Source organism: Platichthys flesus, chromosome 5, assembly GCF_949316205.1.
Source record: "Platichthys flesus chromosome 5, fPlaFle2.1, whole genome shotgun sequence".
NCBI lineage: Eukaryota > Metazoa > Chordata > Actinopteri > Pleuronectiformes > Pleuronectidae > Platichthys > Platichthys flesus.
In genome coordinates, this window is record NC_084949.1 from 20,100,685 (window position 1) to 20,114,505 (window position 13,821).

The following is a 13,821-nucleotide window of genomic DNA, read 5'->3' on the forward strand; positions in this document are numbered from 1 at the left end:
ATTAGGTAAATGGATGATGAATTTTAGTTCCCACCCAAATGTGTCCAGCTCCAGGCTCTGAAACAATGATGCAAAAGATAAAACAAAGAAAAGCAACTACATCCTCACTGTGTGTGGGTCTTGGTGAGCACATCCACTCATCTGTGAGTGCTCTGCTGGAGCTTTACTGGAGTGCTGTCAACGTCTGCTCGCTGTGATATGTGTATGATTGAGAGTGTCGAGTGTGTGCGTGTGTGTGTCTTGTCTGTGTTCTTGTCAGCGGCTGCCGCAGGCACTCATGCGTCGCCTCCGCACCACGACACACACCAGACACTGTTCTCTTGTTCCCCAGATCTTCTTCTGACCTTTCCACCTTCCTCTCCCTCTCCCACACTAACACACGTACACACTCACATACACACACACACACACATACAAAACTCTACTGAATCCATGTTTTTCCCTTCTAGCTGGACAGCTCTCAGTCCCTGTTCTCTGTCTCTCTCTCTGCCATCCTCCACTGTCCCGCATTCCTCTCTTTCTCCCTCTCTCTTTCTCTCTCTCGCTCTTTCTCTCTTCTCCCTCTCTCTCTCTCTCTCTGGCTCAGACCCCGAGGCAGCTTGTTAGTGGGGAACTAAATATTGATTTGGCGGGCCTGTCGATGCCGGGAGAATGAGCTAGTGTCCACCAGAGACCTCGGCACCAGCAGCCTGCTATCGACGTTTTCCGTTGGCAGAACAGGGGTGGTGGAGGACGGGGGGAGCTGCCGGAGCTGGTGTGGGGCGAGGAGGAGGAGAAGAGCGGAGTATGACAAGGCTGAGACTTGCCCCCAGGTCCCTGTGGGGACCGCTGGGACCACCGCAGTCATCCCCCCTCACTGAAACAGACTTTTTCTATCCCCCTTTCAAGTCCATCTTGTTCAGTTTTTTTGGGGGGGGTGGGGGGTGGTATTTATTTATTTATAATATTTTTCTTCTCTTTTCTTAACTTGCCTTTTCCTTGCTCTCTGGTTTTTAAAAGACTACTGTCATATCAGGAGGACGTCTTGCTCTGTCCTCTTCTCTAGCTGTTTTATTTCTGACTTATTCTAGCATCTGAGTCTTGTTCAATTCAGGAGGAACTCTTACTGTGACATTTTAAAAACTGCTTTGATAATAATATGTCTCCTCAACACGTCTGCTGGTTCTGAGAAGCCAGCGTTTTCTTAGTGAGGGGAAAAGACTTCAAGAACTATCATACTGTGCCCCCTTGATTTCTCTACTCTCTGTCATAGCTTATGAAAGGCTCACCAAGCAGAACATCTGTGAAGTGGAATGGCCCGGCCTGTCACCCTGCCTGTGACACTAATAACACACTCCCCTAATAATGATATGATCTTACCCCTGAGCTGCACTCACACACTCTTCTTTGGATAAAAAAGACAGAGACAGAAATAGACCCAGTGAAAGAAAAGATGAGAGAGAGATCCATGTCCTTAACTGGCTGGCTGTCACTGAAAGAGGATGAGGTTGTGTCCATCTCTGTGCGTATGTGCGGGTATGTGTACCCACTTGTGTGTGTGCACACTCACGACAGCCTCATCTTGTCACTGTCAGTGCCTAATGGAGCTGCCAGTGGGACAGCACTTTATTATCTCAGTGGCCCTGTCAATAGCAAACCCATCACTCACTCTGTGTTGTATCTCTGTGTATGTGTGAAAGACCAGAAGAGTGGTTTGTGTGTTGTTATGTGGACTATTGTTCGCCATCACTGTCATCCACTGCCACATGTCAACGTAACGAGAGAGACTTCCACGAGACACTGGCAAACAAGTGTGTTGTGTAGCGATGCGGTTTTATATATGTTGAGTTACGGATCCTTTCATGCCAACGAAGTGGCATAGATTTCCGGAGGCCCCTCACCGCTGCCCCACATGTCCACTCAAAACCAAATGAAACATTGCATTCATTTCCTCGTCTCTCACCTCCACTGGTGAGTTAATGAAATCAAACCCTACGCCTCTCAGTAGAGAGCCACCATAAGCAGCGCTCCATAGTCAGGATCGAGGGACGGTGCTATCTAATAATCATGAGCAGGCCAGGGGGTGCACTGTATGGCTCCACAGCAACCCACCATGAATAAGGCCAGCAGTGAAGATGGAGTGTCCATGTGGGCCGTAGGGTCCAGGCACCGACCCGGGGAAGCATTGATTTAATTGCCTTTGGTTTATTTGTAGAGTCCTAATTATTGACTGGAGGTAGAATTTAATGGGCCAAGTCTTTATGAAGACAGGGAAATGACTGGCTTCTGCTGCTGGCCAATAATGAACAGGAGGAGCATGTGCATGCAAGCGTGTGCACACGCACGAGAACACACACGTTCCCCCCAGATCATTTTTCAGACTCATTTTGTACACACACGTACCCATCTCAAGCCTCATGACAGCATAATAACATTTAAAAAGTCATTGACTCTGTTGATTTCTTTATGAGAGGACAGTGGTTTGGTTTACTAGTATGGGGTGACGCTGAGGGCCAGCTAATATTTACTTCACAATCACACCCGGGGGAGACGTACAGGCATCACTTCTTATCAGCCTCCAAACTATAACAAGCAGGCGAACATAACATTAAGGCACTAGTGGAGACAGGCCGGACCAATCTGGACTGGACACGTAATAAAACATCAGAGGTGTTAATGGATGGACCACAGGGCTGAAATGATTGTTGTAATTTCTTCCTTATTGAACGTTGGGGGGAGGTCGCTGTAGCTCCGTTAAGGACATAGTTTTTATGATGTTAAATAACAGACTGTATTGAAGTCACTTCTTGACAGAACCTCGCTCCACATTGGCACTTCTCAGGGCATTGCATCATTAACCCTCGGTATTAAACACAACAAAGCCTCAGCACTTGGCGTCTCGGAAAGTTTCCCATTGTTGTCGGTGCTGTGAGTGCGAGGGGAAGTGCGTTGTGTTGTGTTGTGTGGCTCATTATGCCTCCGTAATGACAAGGAACGGCTCGGAGTCCCACACTTCTCTCCGAAGGAAAGTGACTCTAATTAAGCCTCATTTAATGATTGAGCTAATTAAATCAGCCACTCTTTTTTTGTCTGTGTAAGTGTGTTTGTATGTGTGTGGAGGGGACTCGAGCTGAGCCTTTGTACTGTAAATATGTCACTGGAACAGCGGCGGGGGCCTGGAGGAGGGAGTTCCCTGGAGGAGACTGGTGTTAAAGTTCTTGTTAATGGCGTAGCACAGCGTGACTTATTCAGTGTGTTTAAATCCGTATAAATAGAAACAGCACACACGTGTGTTGGTGCTGTTCCTTTGCCATTAAAGGGTCATTACGTAACCAGGCAGACCGCAGTGTGGCAAACGGTTCAGGACTCGACTTGAATAAGCCACGTGAATAATATCATTATTTCTTGAGGTGTGATGCTATTTTGGAGCTTTAACGTTGCTGCCAGTCTGATTGCACCCGGGGGTCATTCTCTGGAGCACAGTGGACTCTTAAAGTCAACACATAAAGAGGATTAATGTTCACGTCTCCTCACTGAATAAATGGCTTGTTCTGGGACATTCCCTCATGTCACTGAACAAACACCTTTTTCCCTCCGTCATGTTTTTGTACGTGACAGTTCGCCGTGCAGTCACGGCCGCTTCAGTTGATTGTCACTGCTTCCAGTACATGAGCCGCACTGTTATTCATGGCTGTGCTCTCGTTTGCTGAATTCTACCTAAAGGTTGCATCTGTTTTGTATGGATATCACCTTTCTATATTTACACCCCGCTTGTGTCTGGATCACCTCATTTTCACACCTAATGAGTAGGAACCTGAAACAAAGACCCGGTGCTTCCCTGTGTTTAATCCTGGGTGTATTTAGGTCAGATCCCTAACAAATGCATGTTGCGCACTGAAATGATGTTTCCAAACAACTTATCAAGAAAAGGAGAGATTTTTAATTACAGGTTTTGTGGCCCCAAGTGTCCAATTCCCTTTCATATCAGTCTCTAGTGGCCTAAAGGGAGAAAGGAGAGGGATCTGTTCCGCTGCAGGGGTAGGTAATTACGCAGGAGAGGGAGAGAATAGACTTGTCGGTGCTTTAGTGGTTTTTCTTACCTGAGCCCCTTTTTGCAAATGTGACATATTCATTATTGGAGTTAATTAAATGCAAGACTTTTTAGTATAGTGCCTTTGTGCTATGGCATCTTCTTACTCTATTTATCATGTTGTTGTTGTTGTTGTTGTTATTCCCCTGTATCATAAATTTGATTTTCAAACAAAAGTGAGAAGATCAGAGATCAAAGAGCTGCTTTCCCCTCTGTGATAAAACTACTGTAACTACTTCTCCCTCACCTTGAATAGTGGCCTAGATTGAAGACGGCTTAGCAGCCAGCAGGGACAGAGATTTATCACAGGAATCTATCAGCACTTTGAAAACACTCTAGTCATTCCACGGAAATTTGACACCTTGTTTTTTTACAACTATTATGAAATCAAGCAGGAGCGTACATCTTTGTTTATCACAACATTTAAAATGACAGAAACATCGCTTCTACAGTATAATACATCCACCCTAATTATATATGGCTGTTACAATTGATAATGTGGCGACACTAAGTAGTTATTTGCTGAGCACATGAAGAAATTTAGGTGATGTACACCCTCTATCTCTTTTGGACTCTGAATCCCCCTCCCCTCGTGTTCCTACTCATTTAGCTCTGCGACCGCCTGACACGATCTCTGCAGCTACACACAAACTGGGCCAATGCGCTAACTCGTTCCAAGGGAGAAGACAAAAGAGCTGGAATGATCGATCTTTTAAGGAAAAAAGAAAGTTGATGTGTGTAATGCCACTACCAGACAATGGTCACTGGAGTGCTGCAACTTTGAGCTGCTCCTCGCCTTGAGGAATGCCCCAGGCTGTAGAATAGCAATGTCATTTAATTGGCTCATAAAAACACATTTTGCTTGCAGCCCCTGTCCTTGTCTTTGCACACACACACACACACACACACATATATATATGTATAGATGATATACACACACTGTGGCAGTGGCTTTACTCGCCAGATCCCTTCTGAAGCGTGTTCATGAAATCACACCTAGACAAAAGGTCTGCTCTGCGGGGCCTGTTGAATAGTAATGGGTGTGAGTTAGCATGGCTTAATGCTATAGTAGCTGTTTCAGTGTTGCCAAAGGGGACAGGACCTCTTGAAAAACAGTGGTAGTGTTGCTCAGCGCCGGTGTTGGCGAGGTCTGCCAAAGGGGACAGGGGGCCTGACTAAATCAGCTGTAGCATAACATTACTGCCAGTTCCTAACGTCGCCTGAAGCAGCCCAGGGGATCAGGTAGAGCAGCTGCATCACAGCTTTCCTCCAACCACCCTGCAGGGTATCTGTCCCAAGCAAATGGGGCAGTTTAATGAAAGGCAGCGATGGTGTCTTGATTGTGAGTTTGAATGCTTGTGTTTCCTCGTGCCAGAATCTAGGGATTTGTTTCTTAAGGTTTTGATTTGTCATGAAGGAGTTTAGACGGGTACCCACGTATTTGTAGGCGTTGAGACAGTGATCATGAACTGCAGCTCGACTGTGGTTGGAGACTACCATCTTTCTTTCTCTTGCTTCCTGTCATCTCCCTACTGTCTGTGATAAAAGCTTCCATCCATCTGTTATCCACACCGCTTATCCTTTTGGGGTCGTGGCGAGCCGGAGCCAATCCCAGCTGATGGCAAGAGGCTGAGTAAACCCTGGACACGATGCCAGTGTATCGCAGAGCTGACATATAAACAACCATTCACGCAGTTTAGAGTCTCCATCTGACCCAACCCCGAGCTGCATATTTTTGGACTGTGAGATGAAGCCAGAGAAAAGCCCACGCTGACACAGAAATAACATCCAAACTCTGCACAGAAAGACCTCAACACAACTGGGATTCAATCAGCGTTAACCGCTGCACCGATAAAAAAACATAAAACGCCTCAAAATACTTCGGGCATTTTAAAGTTGATTGAAAGTTGAATGTTTTCTGTCAAAGTTTTATCAAGTCGTACTCACGATGGCCTTATCTAGATCATGTTTACCTGTTAGCGTTGTTTACCCATATTCCCATATTTGTACTTTTAATGATCCAGTCTCCCACTTTCCTGTCCCATGGAGCCTTGTGTTGTGGCTGTGTCTCTATTTTAGTGATAGTTGTTTGCATAGTTAGTGGCTCTAAGTGCAATTAGCTGATCAGGAAATTGTGTGTTTGTGCGTGTGTGTGTGAGTGTGTGTGTCTGTCTGTGCGTGTGTGTCTTTGTGTGTGTGTGAGACAGAAGCAGAGAGTTTTCCCAGATGGACGGCAGCAGAGGGAGATATCTCAGCAGTTACTCCAGTGTAGTGGTTCTCTGTGGAATAGCGCTGTGTGTTTGATGCATCCAGTGCTGCTGGAACTGACTCCCCACTGTACAACACATGCTGCACACACACACACACACACACACTTTAACACTCACTTCCCAGCACACAGGGCCTTGTGTTCCCGTATCCTGTTACCTTTAATGAAGAAGAGAGAGGTGTCAAGGGGGCGGGAGGCCTGGGCGAGTGTTCCTATGTGCACATGGGTTTCAGAGGCTCTTACTCTGCAGCTGTATTGGAAATTGATAAGTTGATGGTTTCAAATCACATCACAGTGCTTTTCGGTGTCCTTAAAAGATGTCAGCCGCAGACCTAATACCAATATGTGTGTTGTGAGTTTGTGTTAGGCAGAGCACAGCAACACGACACCTTGCACTTCCCCCCTTCCTTCCTGGAGATGTTAAACAGTAAAGTTAGTTATATCGCTATCTTCATTCTGGCCCGTCCACTTCTCATCTCAGGCCATGCGCTTTGGACAATTGCTCAGGGAATTAATTTATTTCCCTCGCTCAGCGAAGGCGCTTGTATAAAGGCACACAACTTGAAGTGAATATTTATGGGTGATATCATAAGAATGCCTCTCTTTGATCAGGTGTCCTAATGACCATAAAATCCTTGTGTTGATTCAGGAGGAAAAACTAAATTAGACTGAAGTCTGAGGAGAGACCCTCCCACCTCTTTATCTTCACCTCTCCAGAATTTGCACGACAACAATTAAGAAAACACACAAAAAGTACCTTCATGCTCAACATGTTTCATCCTGTATGATTAAGTGGACATCGGCTCTCATCCACTTGCCTCCCCTGCTCAGACAGAATTCAGTAAACACAACAAGGTCATAAATGTCTCCAGTGATGCCTTGACTGATTCTATACTTTATATCTGTTTAAAAGTGACAAACTTAAAATTCTGGTGAAGGTATGCTGCGTCTTCAGCCCCATCAAAACAAGGCACAGGTAAAATCTTTATTAAAAAGACGGGTTCACATTTCAAAGCAAAAATATGATCCAAGTTATATGTTTATGTTTCCTTTTCATGAACTGAACAAGGAGAAGACAGAGTTAAATTTGTGACATGCATAAACCTATTATATATGTACTATGTATATATATAATAAAATAATCTTATATGGGGCCATATGATTTTTCAAAATAATATGGGGATATTTCAAATTTACTACAGGTTTAGTACAAAAAAACATATCTAACTTCCCCTTGTTGAGCTGCAGGAGAGAGAGAGTAACAGAAGGTTGTAACTTTATAGATACTCTCCTGATCGACTGTATGGAACTGATTGAACTGAACCTAAGAGGGAGAAAGATTTAGTTTCCTATCTCTTACCAAGGAATCACTCAATGAATTAATCAGACAGGAAAAACCACAACATTTGCGTAAATGTACATAAAGGCTTGTGAATGATTCTTTATGTCAGACTGGGATAATTTGTTGGAATACTCCTGTGAAGTAGTGGCTGAACTGCAGCGGCCGCAGGTCCACCTCTGGTTTCAGGCCTCTGCTGCACGTCCTCTCCTCTTTCTTCCCTCTTTCCCCGTACATCTGTCCTATCCATGAAGGCAAGAAAAAGTCTGGAGAATAACTTAAACAGGTCAGAGTAACGTGTGAAATGAGGAGTTGAAACTAGTGCTGCGCAGCCCGATGTGTGGATGCTTCGTCAAAGCACTCAACGTGAATGGTCCCTCAAAAGTTTCACGAGTCCTCAGGCCCCATCCTAGGTTCTCTTCTTCCACAAAACAACACATAAGCTCTCTGAAAAGCCGCCGGGTGTCAAACATCTGACCCTTTTTTTTTTTAATAGTGGTGTATCTGTGTCTTCCTCATTTTCCTCTAACCCGTCTCTACCGCCGCCCCCACACCCCTTTTCTATCCTTCCCCTCCCCTGCAGATCCCCTCTGCCGGCCAGCTAATGGAGGCTGTGCGTGTGAAGATGAAGGAGAGGAAAGTGCTGACAGAAGAGCTGGCCACGCTCGCAACACCAGTCAGCGAAAAAGCCTGACTCCCTGGGCTGAGGCTGGGAAAACTGTCATCCTCTTCTTTTTCTGCCCTCCCTTCGTCTCTCCCTCACTGGTTCCTACTCAGTGGGAGGTGGGCTGAGCCAAGCTGAGCCGGGGAAGCAGAACCAATATTTGTGAGAAAAGCGCTGTCGACTCACTCTGGGCCACTGGCGCAACACAGCAGCCCGGCTTTTGTAAATGAGCCCTCGACATCTGTGTTAGCCCTCAATGCACTATGTCTATCAGACAGGGCCCTTTAGCGCCAAGCTAATTTACAGTGCAGCCACTCTCCCCCGCTCTCAGCACAGACCTGGGGTGATAAGGCAAATGCTTACGCTAATGTTTAAGTGAGACTTTTTTACCCTCTTTTACCTCTCCCCCCTAATTTATTTGGCAACTCAAGGACCTAAGGGTGCAGGGACTTGACCTAGCCATGCCAAGTCGACACTTTGAGAAAGTCGAGTGCAGCACAGAGCAGAAAGAGGTTACATCCATTGATCAGACCTGATTGCTCTGCTCTCAGAGACCCCATCGATGATTGGAGTATTTATTTCTGATGCTAATTAACTCTGCTTGAGATGCTTGAAGCTATATAAACTGTTATGTTTTCTGTGATGGAGCAGTAGGGCTACTTAAAGGGAAAAGAATATTGGAGAACAAAAACTATGTCAGGAGAAAATAAAATCTTAATTTGTGTGGGGGAAAAAGGGGAAAAAGTCACAATATTACAGAATAAATTTGTAATTATAGGAAGATAAAGGAAAACAAAACACTTGGAAATAAAAAGTTACGAACGATAACTTTACAGTCCACCACTACCAAATAATTCATCCTCCACAAAAGAAGCAAATTCTCTGAAGGTCATCCCTCAGCATAGACACTTAGAGACTTTTGTTTGTAAATTTCATTTATTTTTCCCTGTTATATCAATACTTAATTCAATAAATCTCTGATATTGTTTTTCCTTAACAGGTCTTAATATTCCATTGTACATTTCTAATCTGTACTTGTTTTACTGATACTGTAATTGTGAATTGTGCCAATCGTTTTGTTTAAAAATAAAATCTCTTGATTTTCAAATAAAGCTCAGTTCCCTTCTTTCCTGTCCACACTGTGTTATTGTGCTGAATATCAGGATCTGGTCTAAACGCCCCTCTGTATTCGGTTGGTTCCAGCGGTTCAAAGGACTGTCAGTCAGTGTGTGGTGGGGACCGAGGATCTCTGGTGGACCGCGGGGGTCCTCAACCTCTCTCATGATTGACAGCTGACTGTTAGCATGGTTCCTGTCTGTAACAAGTGACCCCTGCTGTTGACATCATTAACAAGGGTCCACACGAGCACTCACGCAGCACAGCACAGGGGTGTGTTCGAGGAGCGGTTCCATCCTTGACATATCTACCTCCGACGCCTTTTATCTGTTTCCCTTTTCCTCCCTCTCTTATTATTCATTTTGAATATTAAACCATGATCCTGGTCTCCTCTGTCCTTGAGTCGGCTTCCTACACAAGAGACCTCACACTCCTCCCTTCGTATCATCCCTTTTTTTTTTTAACTCCCCTCTTTACCTCTACTAGCTTTTGTTTTCCTCTTTACCACTTTCCCCCTTTCTTTTTTTTTTATTATGTATAATTAACTATGGTGTGAAGAATCCTCCATTCAGGAATTAAAAATAAATAATTCCACTTTTTAATCCCCCCTCCCTTCTCAAATATATGCTAATGATGTCGTTTTCCTTTATCTTTTTATAATAAAGGATTAGGCCAGGACTGTCTCTCGCTGCAACTCAGGGACCAATTTAGCCGGGATCCAGGAGAGACAAACCCTGGTGGTTAATTACCATTCATTAACATAGTTTGCATCTTTTCTTCTTCTCCAACACCCAAGAGCCAGCTATTGTCAATATTTGTCCCATATAAATTTCGGCAATATTTTTATTTTTTTCCCAGTCACTGTCCTCCAGCATAATGTGGCTAATGACAAACATTAATAACTCAGAGGAATCCGGTGGCACAGCGGGTATAAGAGACAGAGGCTTCGGTGCCACGCAAATTATCCCCGAGCCCCCCCCCCCTCTGCCGTCTGACTGTCTGTGTTTCTCCCTCTCTCTTCCTTTAAGTGCGTAATGCATAGTCAACATGTTTCCGGCCTCGGCTGACACACTCATGCTATTTCTATGACATATTCAAATGCGGGCCCCCTCAGCTGCTGCTCCCTTGGGTTTAATTAACCTGGCCTTGCCTTTGACGCTCCCTCAGTGAAGACGTTAAAACAATCTTGAAAACACCCTTCAAGCATCCACCCTCCAACACACTCACACACACACACATCTCACGCAAGGTGCTGTGTATGATTCATCTCTGGTTTTTTTCTGTCTGTGTAGGAATGGCGTGCCGTGCCCTTCTTTTCTTCCCCTTCACTCTCTCCTTGTCTTCCACCCTTCTTCTCTGGTGCAGCTCTCATTAAGCGAGGTCTCCTGTGGGAATTACTTTGATCAGTAGTTCCAAATTCAAAGTTTTCCTCCCTTCCTCTTTTATTCCCTCCAACACAATCGACTTGGTGTCATTTTGTTGCCTCCGTCTCTTTTTCTTCAGATCCAACTTTCACGTACTCTTTTTTTTTTTTCTTTCCGCACAGTCCTGCAGGAGATTGCTCCTGGAGGGGAAGGGGAGGTCAGGGGTCACGGGTTGACTCTGGGGTCGATCGATGATGGGTTTGTGTTTTGTGTGTCCCAAGGCTTCTGTGTTGAAGTTCCCTCTCTTTCTGAGTGTGCGCCACTTGGGTGGGAGACTGGTCACCTGGCTAACAAGAACAGTCGGAGCAATAACAGAGAGTTTCCTCAGCCTCCATCTGATGCACAATTAGTCCTCGCAGATCCCTCAGAACAGCCTCTGGTGATTTCCTTTACTTCACTGACACAGTTTCACACCCTGGCTACCGCTGCCAATTCTTCAGTCTGCTTTGATTTCTCACGCAAAGACACTTGGCACAAAAAAAAAAACACAAGGTGCTTGTGACACAGCCAAATGTATTTTTGACAAATGAATAATGCATCTTGTTTACAGCTCCGATCCACAGAGAGCCGCTTCGGTAACAAGAGGTAGATGCTGTTTACAGTGTGTACGACAGAAACCGTAAGAAATTAGAGTCAGGGGTTTAATGAGAAAAATGCCAAATTAAAGACAGGAAGGGAATCTCCCTCTCCTGATGCACGCATGCTATGTATACAACCTCATTGATCTCCACTTGAACAAGTCCCTCATCCTCTTCCGCTGCACTCCAGACATGAAACGGCAGCAGATTATGGGTGGATGCGGCCTGCCGTGGGAAGCTGGGGAGCAGATAAAAAGGCCAGCCACTCGGGGACTAAAGCTATGTTTTGATGCTTTGTGATAAAGCAGAGGCAGAGAGTGAGAGGAAGGGGGGAAAGTTCCAGGATCCATCCGTAACTTCTCCACTTCACAGGGAAAGGGAAGAGGACTCTGATTTTGCTGGACCCCTCGGCCACTATCTGTGTGTGGTCATACATATAAACATTATCCTTTGTACATTTTTGATTTGGTTCTTTCTCTTTGTCTTGTCCATCGTGACCACACTCTTCCTGCCCTTGCATTCTTCTTTGGCACTTGCACTTCTCCCTCTCTCTCTCTCCGTCCCCCCTGGACTGTCCTAAGCCTTGCTCATGGCAGCCGTCTCTCTAAAGCCATGGCCTGAGCTCCTGAGAAGAAGAAAAAAGAGATGGAAAGGGAGAGTGAGAGAGGGGTTGATCTGGTCTCTAATCCACCTCTTCTCACAGCGTAGGAGGGAAGCTGCCGCGCTCCACATCACCTCAGGGAGAAGGGACTCTCTGGAAAAGTGTGACCACCTGAACCCTCCGGTGTTCTGATGTCTAATCTGGGATGTCGGTGCAGAGACTGTGGCTCTTAATATCCCTGATAAGTCAAACTCTCAATGTTGGGTGCATTGTGTGGTTCTCTGGGATTTCAGGTTTTTTGTCTCCTGAGGTTCAGAGTCCATCAGTCGACAAACTACCCAGGGTGCCGTTGTGTAACGTGCACTCACAAACGGCCATCAGTATCAGTCCTCATTGGTCCTATCAGTTCTGAAAGCAGGCAGCCATCCTTTGTTTGCTGCTCCGGCATATATAACAACACCTCAGTCTGTGGTGGATAGCGCCTCAAAGCACCTCTCCACCTTGACTAACTTTTCCAAGCGCTCATTAGCGGACTGGCTGAAGTTTGGAGGGTACGAAGCGGGCTGGCAGATTACCCCCTGTAAAGTAGCACACCTCAGGTAATCATACTAATGAACTCAAGCACACACACACACACTCACCCACCCCTCATCCCTTTCTCCTTTTCTCCTTCTCCCTGCACTTACTTTTCTCCCTTTCTTCCACAGTGGCGGGTCGGCGCAAAGAAGTGCCAAACAACAAAGAAGTGTTTGTTTGCATAATATTAGCACCGCACGCAGTGGTGGGGGCCTGACTGCAGGACTGACTGGAGGCTTCCCATGAACACAGGTGGAGCAGGGCGAGCATCACTGGGACCAATTAGAGCAGAGCACAGGTACATTAGCATGTTTGAGTGGAGCGGGCTGGCGTGGGGATTGCTGGGCCTTGTGAAACACGCACAAACACGCAACGGCGGTCTGGTGTGCGTTAGTTGTTCGTCTCCAGCGGCATGACTGGCATATGTGTGACAAATGACCCCTGGTCCTCCGTCACAGCGAGTCCTCCCACACACGGCACACCATCGCAGCCAGTTGTCCGGGGCTTTGTTAATGATGAACTATAAACACAACCATTTTTCGAACGTTTAAAGGATTAACATAAAAAAAAAGAGATGTCCATTTCTTTTGGGTTTTGTTTTAACAACTAGGGAAATTTGAATCGCAGGTTTGACAGATGCAGACAGTGCAAGGTGAGCAGGTGCTGATGAGCATTAAAAGAGACTGTTGTTCTCGGTAAAATGGCCGTGGTAAATGGACGGTTAACATTAACCTAAACAATTCATTGAGATAATTAAGGATCCCAAGGTTATCCTGTAACCTGTAGAGGTGTCCTGAGCAGAACTGGACTGAAGAGCCTCCTTTCACCGTGGCAGAGGAGCAGCCATCCTTCTAGGTCCTGTAGTGTCTGAGCTTCTGGCTTAACCTGTTTCCAAATAATGACCCTAGATCCCCTGCAAGGCTCCAAAGGCCACTAGTCTGCTGGTAAACTCCTTCACAGTCACTGAGTTCATAGGTGATGGTTGAAAGGACCACAGTTGGGATTTAAGAGAATTATTGGCTGAAATAAAATTCATTTTTCTAATTATATTCATGATTATGTTTTCTCTAGTGCATAATTATTCGTAAATACAAATCATTGTGTTTTCATTATCTCAGAATGAGTCCCGGCGTATCCACAGAGGTAGCAGGTCCTCGTCCACAGAGCCTGTCGCACTGTCCTGTT

At 45.6% G+C, this 13,821-nt stretch overlaps 1 protein-coding gene across 1 annotated transcript in view; it reads left to right on the plus strand.

Annotated features, from left to right (window-relative positions):
* cntln (centlein, centrosomal protein) overlaps positions 1-9,405 on the plus strand; it is an 82,950-nt gene extending 73,545 nt beyond the window's left edge. Inside the window, exon 27 of the mRNA XM_062388979.1 lies at positions 8,261-9,405. Coding sequence (XP_062244963.1) covers positions 8,261-8,371 — 111 coding nt within the window. The 3' untranslated portion in view covers positions 8,372-9,405. The remainder of the gene's footprint in view (positions 1-8,260) is intronic.
* Positions 9,406-13,821: the final 4,416 nt, after the last annotated feature.